This window comes from Rhinichthys klamathensis, unplaced genomic scaffold, assembly GCF_029890125.1.
Source record: "Rhinichthys klamathensis goyatoka isolate OS25496 unplaced genomic scaffold, OSU_Roscu_1.1 h1tg000015l_1, whole genome shotgun sequence".
NCBI classification, from domain to species: domain Eukaryota; kingdom Metazoa; phylum Chordata; class Actinopteri; order Cypriniformes; family Leuciscidae; genus Rhinichthys; species Rhinichthys klamathensis.
Window position 1 is genome coordinate 3,086,190 of NW_026606567.1, and position 7,447 is coordinate 3,093,636.

Genomic DNA, 7,447 nt, shown 5'->3' on the forward strand with positions numbered 1-7,447 from the left:
GTTGAAATTGAACAGGTGTTCCTAATAATCCTTTAGGTGAGTGTATATATATATATGTCTTGGGCTATTTATGTTTTGTTTGTTTTTTTGTTAAAAAAAAAAGGTTTTGAGTGTTGGCTATTAAGCCTACAGTGCCATTCAAAAGTTTGTTTTTTCCCCCCCGAATTTTACTTTTTATTGTAATAATATTTCACATTACTGCTTTTAATGTATTTTTTATCAAATAAATTACTTTGCCATAAGAATAAGAGACTTATTCTTTCAAAAACGTTAAAAAAGCATCTTACCAACCCCAAGTTTACTTAAATATTCTTAAGCCCATTAATCAATAAATACCATCGAACATTCCGAAATATTCTTAATTAGCCTACGTTATTGTTATTATCATTTGAAGATCTATACTTTCATTCCAGGCAGTTCTAATTGCTAGGTTGTAACTTGCACCAAAGATGCAGCAGGATCGTGAAGACTTCGTCGTAGTGGAAACGACGCTAGGTGTTAACGAAGTGGAACAAACAACATCTCTGAACAGATCGAACGAACGATTTTAAACAAACATATACTTTATTTCCCTGTTGATTTCGAGAGTATTAGCGTATCAAAATAGCCTACATCAGTTTGTCTTGAAAACTTCACAATAAAAACGTAACGAAATGATAATATTCGACTCATTTCTGTAAAGCTGATGTGTATGGCATCATGTTATGATGATTACAGTGAGAGATTCTGTAATGATCACAGCTGCCTGACCCGACAGTCTGGGCGGAGATTAACAGGCTTTTTCAAACTCTTCTTCGATCGGCTTGAGCTTTGGCCAACACTGAGTGAGATGATCGAAACCACCATCAAGTCCCATAGCGTTTGACTGATCTGTCCCACCGGATAACAACAACTGCAATCTGCTGAAATGTGCTGATCTAAACTTCTGTTGTTCTTGAACTCTGGAAGGTAAGCTTCGTTTTTGTTTTGTTTAGATTTAGTTTTAAGCTTCGATATCTCTGCTTACTTAACTGCTATTGAACTCATTAGAGATAGGCTAAGCAGTTATTTTTGCCAAAATTTCTCTCAAGGGCAGTTTTAGGTCATTTTTATTGAGAAACAAATTTAACTTGTTCGACAATTGTCAATTCAAATGTTATGCCATCTGTTTTTGTTGGAGGCCTAAACCCATTTAAAGTGTTGTTTAGGTGCATTATGTACGAATAATCTAGTTTGAATGATCTAGATATCTTTGTTTATTTTATTGTTACTAGATTCACTATCTTTAATATGCAACACTTTTTAATAGTATATTTTTTTATGTCACCATTTTCTAGATTCATAAATAGTTATTTATATGAGGCCTATATATTAATATATTTAACATGTTATTTGATATATATTGATTCATATAGTCCAAACTGATCTATAAGGTTCTCTTACTTGGATAGATAGTCATATACTGAAATAGCAAACAACACTGTATTGATCTCATCTGAAAAAAAAAAAAAAAAATCAAGTGTATTTACGTAATGTATTTCCATCTGCCTATGCCTTGATTCCACTTGACCAAAACAGATAAGCACAAGCTTATCTTAAATTACAAAAGAAATATGGTTAGTTGACATGACACTTTTTACTTTCCTTCATGAAAAATATTCAAATATTGGATATGGGATGAAGAATAAAATGTATTTTTCTCACCATGTAATTTAGAGAGTATTGAATAGCACATGACAATATCAAATCGTATTAAAAAAAATTAATCTTATTGTTATTATATATTATATATTTGTATATATGTGGTGTATCAGTTGTTGACTGAATATGCAGCTCTAATCTAAACATCTGTGTCTAATCTATCTATACAGCTCTGTCAGGCCATGTCAAGTGTTATATCACTCTTGATATTAATGTTGGCCAAAGGAGAAATGGCTTTGCATGCACTGAAATGTATTTGTTTTGATCTTGACAGTTAAACTTTAAAACAGTTTTTATGTCATAGTTCATAAACAAGCATGTTTAACTGAACTGCTTGCTATGTCGTCTCAGTCCTCAGACTCATTCCTTCAAACTCTTACTTTGTGTTATTTTCTCAGCCCAGTTTTGCAGACGATGTCCAGTCATTTCACGGAAGAGGAGCGATCCTCGTAGCCCCGGCGAAAACATTGTTTCTTTGCAACATCCATCTCATTGCTGGCTTGATTTCAAGGAAATCCTGATTTTTGTTTGTGCGTTGGTCCATGTGAGAGGTCGAAAGTGTTTCTCCAACGTGTCCTCCAAAAACTCAGACTGTTGTCCAAAGCAGACGAGGCTCAGCCCCCTCATTCGGAAGTGATGGGAAGTGTGAGAGCCCACCGGTACAGCATAGTTTCCTCGGAAGAAGCCGGGATGAAGCTGTCCCCCATCGCTGTGCAAAACGGCTTCGGCAATGGAAACGTGGGCAGCAAAGTGCACACGCAGCACCAAGAACAAAGCCGCTTCGTCAACAAGGACGGACACTGCAATGTGCAGTTCATCAACATGAGTGAAAAAGGTCAGCGCTACCTGGCTGACATCTTCACGACATGCGTTGACATCCGCTGGCGTTGGATGATGGTCCTCTTCTGCCTCTCCTTCCTACTGTCCTGGCTTCTCTTTGGATTAATATTCTGGTTTATTGCACTTTCGTCCGGGGACTTGGAGAATCAAGAGCAGATTTGCATTTCGAACGTCGACAGCTTCACGGCAGCCTTCCTGTTTTCCGTGGAGACTCAAACTACTATCGGATATGGCTACCGATATGTAACAGAGGACTGTCCTCTTGCTGTCTTCATGGTGGTTTTCCAGAGCATCTTGGGATGCATCATTGATGCCTTCATTATTGGTGCGGTCATGGCTAAGATGGCCAAACCGAAGAAAAGAAATGAAACCCTTGTGTTCAGTCACTATGCCACAATAGCCATGAGGGACGGTAAACTGTGTCTGATGTGGAGGGTCGCGAACCTACGGAAAAGCCACCTGGTGGAAGCTCACGTTCGCGCCCAGCTGCTTAAATCTCGCACCACCGCTGAAGGCGAGTTCATCCCGCTGGATCAGCTAGATGTTGATGTCGGATTCGACACTGGCGTTGACCGTATATTTTTAGTGACCCCCATCACCATCGTCCATGAGATTGATGAGAACAGTCCATTCTATGAAATGAGCAAACAGGAACTGGAAAGTTCAGAGCTGGAGATAGTCGTGATTTTGGAGGGCATGGTGGAAGCTACGGCCATGACCACTCAGTGTCGCAGCTCTTACGTGACGAGTGAAATCCTGTGGGGTCATCGATTTGAGCCAGTCCTTTTTGAGGATAAAAATCATTACAAAGTGGACTATTCGCACTTTGAGAGCACATACGAGGTTTCCAGCACGCCTCAATGCAGCGCTCGAGATTTGGCCGAAAAGAAGTACATCACATCTAGCTCGAACTCTTTTTGTTATGAGAACGAAGTAGCCTTCATGGATAAAGAGGAAACGGAGGATGACGACGATGATGATGAAAATGACGAAGAGGACCAGCATAACATCAAAAGAGACAGTGTGGCATTGGAAGGATCCAATACTGATGACGTCAAAAGCACGGCTTCCAGTCAGGATACTTTACCACTTCAACTCAAACCTTTAAGACAGCAGCCAGAGATATGACAACTGAAGAAAGTTGCTTTGTATGGGATGACGTTGGTGTACAGCAGGTGTATAGTATACAAATGAAAAGGCTTGACTGAGGAAAGGCTGTTTTGAGAGCATGTTGCCATTGATTTGAGAGGAACCCAAAAGGTTGGGTTGCAGATGTCTTGAAACATTCACGTTGACTTATCTACGAAGACAGATCAACAAACATGAACTTTCAAATGTACTCTGACACTTTATTCACAATCAATTTGGAATATAGACAAGAGCGGCACATGTTATAGATAATAAAAGCTCTGTTCCAAACCAAGTAAGCCAATCGCGGCAACTTAAATCCAATTCCAAACCAATCACAGTAACTCAATATGGCTTAGAGAAAAAAAATCCACTCCTAGAAAATATTATTCAATGGCGTTCTATATAGAATAGGGTTCTTGGGCCTCATTATAAAATGCTGCGTAGAACTTAATCTTACAATCATTTCTCAAATGTCTGTAGGTGTGATTTAGAGAACGAATGCCTCTCTTCCAGATGTAAAATGTATAAATTGCAAATGATCTTGAATGACAGCTGAATGTTTTCAGATATCTACCTTGTAAATGGCATCTAATTAATGTCATTATCATATAAAAGAGCACCAGTCAATGTCCAAATGCTTTACTTGAGAATGGCGAGCGGCAAGAATTGCTTAGATTTCCAAATACTACCAGTTTTCCTATTTTCTGCCACAAGGAGAAGTGTGTACGTCTGCTTAGACCCTGACGTGACACCGTTTCAAAGACCGTTTTTATGAATATGAATGTTGGCATGGATTTTAGCATACGCTGTGTGTATGAACGCTTTATAAATGAGGCCCCTTGACTCAATTTTAAAGAACCCTTTATGCCAAAAAAGGTTCTATATAAGGTGAAATTAATTAATTAAAAAAATGTCATTAAAACTAAATCCATAAAATAGTCCCATGATAGGAACTCTTAAAAGGTTCTATATATGAAGCACCTGACAGAACCCTTTAAGGTTAAATATATATAAGTTTCACATTAGCATGTTGCTAAAGATGCAGTACTCTAAAAGGCATACAAATTCATGATATGAAATTGGTTAGAGTAGTTTCCTAATGTAGCGTAATGTTGTTTGGGAAGAGCTTTCACACTTGAAGCCAGTCTATGATGCCGTAACGTGCTGTCTAGGTATGTAGCTCACTAGGTTTTGGAGCAGAGCTATAATTTCACAAGTCACAATGATTTTACAGGACAGACTGCACACTATTAATAGTACATTCGAGATAATACCTTGTGTCGTGATGAAATCATGTTTGACTTCAAAAGCAGAGGCGGTACAATGAAGCCGGTAGTGAAGATGAGAACCAAATGTTTCCTTTTGATCTCGTCTATGAAATTAAACCTACAATAGAGGCATTTTTGAGCATTTAAAACTCACCGCAAGGATGACACAATTCAAGATAAATGAGCATAAAGTTAGAACCCTAGCATCCATATTTCACGTTTCAAATGTGGTTGTTATTGACAGTAGGCATTTTTTATGTGAAGAGCTATGTGTTCACAGATTATTTGAAAACCTTAGCTGAAAATAATGAAAGGAACCTGTTAATGAGCTGGTCTCTTAACATACTTCTGTATACAAATAAATGTGTTACGATATCAGTACTGAAGATTAGCCATCCATTTTAATGACCGTATAAGCTAATCTAGGGCACTTATTAGTAAACGTAAAGCTAGTCAGTCCATGCACTGCATCTTCCACACAGGGTTTGTCAAAGCACACTCAACGTCTCAGGGTTTGGAGGAAATCTGGCATTCATACAGTATGAGCGGTCAAAGAGTTGTAAATACACTACAGCAAATCTTTGAATAATATGTAAAGAATGTCATGTTCATAGCAGTATATGTCCTTTCGATGTGCAATATAGCTTCAGTGACTGAAGACATGAATGTTAATGTTTATGAATGAAGGCTCGAATGTTATTTATCTGCTGCTATTTAGGAAAGGTTATAAAAGATAAATATGTTGACAGAAGGAGAGAAAAAAATACTATTTGTTTTGTATGACATGTTAAAACCCAAGTAATAATGACTTACAATGCTGGTATTTAAAAACCAGAAACAGTAGGGAACCAATATCTAATGAGTTTTTTTTTTTTTATGTATACGACTGTGACAGTAGCTATCAAAATAAATCACAATAAAGGTTACTATTGATTAACAATATAATCTGCAGTGTGATCATCTGCAGAAGTTTGCCTGATTTGTATTAAATTGAAGGTGAAACCCGGTCCATATTTTTAATTGTTTGGTTTTATGCATAATTACGTTCTGGTAAGGTCTCAAAATGCACAAATTAATATCTTTGACATGTTTGTGACATCATAAAATATTTTATTATAAATATTTCTTGCCTGTAGCATATTTGATATAAAGATGTATTTTGATCACATCGCATATTATGTAATCCTAGTGACAACATTCCAGATGATGACATCACATATGGATGTGTGCTACAGTACATTTAAAGAGACAGAAGAAGTTCATTCGCTTTTAGACTGTAAATGTAGTTGACATTGAGGATCATCCAGGCAAGGATCGTGTGGCTTGACTAATTTGAATCCATGACCCTATATTTTGTGTAAACAGAGAATCGATTGGACACAGGAGATGCAATGAGAGGATTGGATTTTGTTCTGCTGAAAGTCAGATTTTTCCCTTAGGCAATTTTCCACATTATCCAATGACATGTCCTCTTTACTAGGAAAGACGAAAATCAGTTGACTGTATTTCATTGAGCATCAGATACTTAAAGGGACAGTTCACCCAAAAAGGAAAATTCTGTCATTATTTACAAACCGGTATGAGTTTCTTTCTGCTGTTGAACACACAAAATAAAGATATTTTGAAGAATGTTGGCAATCAAACAGTTGATGGACCCCATTGACTTCAATTTTTTTCCATTCAATGGAAGTCAATAGCTACCATCAACTGTTTGATTGCCAACATTCTTCAAAATATCTTTTTGTGTGTGTGTTCAGCAGCAGAAAGAAACTCATACCGGTTTGGAACAACTTGAGGGTGAGTGAATGATGACAGCATTTTAATTTTGGGGTGAACTGTCACTTTAATGAACAAGTATTATTTTATATATTATATTATCCAAGAAGAGGTAATCCCTCTCACATTTAAAGCGAGTTCAAAGCCTTCATAATCCGAGCTACAAAATAAAGTACACATAAGGTAATACGAAGCAGCTGTTGCAGTGAAATTTATTAACGGTGCAGTGTCAGTTCAGGTGTGGTCTCTACAGTTATTAGGTTTAATCTCTAATGTTATTCCTGATGAATGAAGTCTGGTTTTGAGATTAGGATTATCCCTCTACCATGCTGTGCAGTGAAAACTATATGACGCACAGTTTCACAGACCAGTGATGTAGATTAAATGCGTGTTAGTAAAAAAAATGCGTCAATATGTTTCTCACTCGATCATGTATCTGATTTTTGTTTGCATTGAGTCTGCAAACAGAAATGTTGAGTGTTTCATGGCGGCGTATATGGGCTGGTAAATTTAAGGGTTGATCCACGGGCTGCGCTACTAACGTTTTAATATTTGTTACAATTCAAATCATTTAGAGCTGCATTGTGCTCTAGAGAGGAAATGAAAAAAACGTTGTGTTCAATTTTAGGTCAGTTGCTAGCCATAATAAAACTTTGGAAAATCCAGAAGGCAATTTTATCTCAGAAGAAGTCATTTAAACAGTATGCTAACTTCAAAACAAAGTTAAAACACTCTGTGACTCACTTAATGAA

The 7,447-nt window shown here is 37.1% G+C and overlaps 1 protein-coding gene across 1 annotated transcript; it reads left to right on the forward strand.

Annotated features, from left to right (window-relative positions):
* The first annotated feature begins 712 nt into the window (after positions 1–712).
* kcnj2b (potassium inwardly rectifying channel subfamily J member 2b) lies at positions 713–3,699 on the forward strand. Its single transcript, XM_056232914.1, has 2 exons — positions 713–948; positions 2,079–3,699. Exon 2 carries the CDS (start codon positions 2,317–2,319, stop codon positions 3,646–3,648), a length of 1,332 nt encoding a protein of 443 aa, XP_056088889.1. The 5' UTR covers positions 713–948; positions 2,079–2,316; the 3' UTR covers positions 3,649–3,699.
* Positions 3,700–7,447: the final 3,748 nt, after the last annotated feature.

Bases quoted from the DNA above. Each gene is read 5' to 3' on its own strand.
- kcnj2b (XM_056232914.1), top strand. From the start codon at position 2,317: ATGGGAAGTGTGAGAGCCCACCGGTACAGCATAGTTTCCTCGGAAGAA.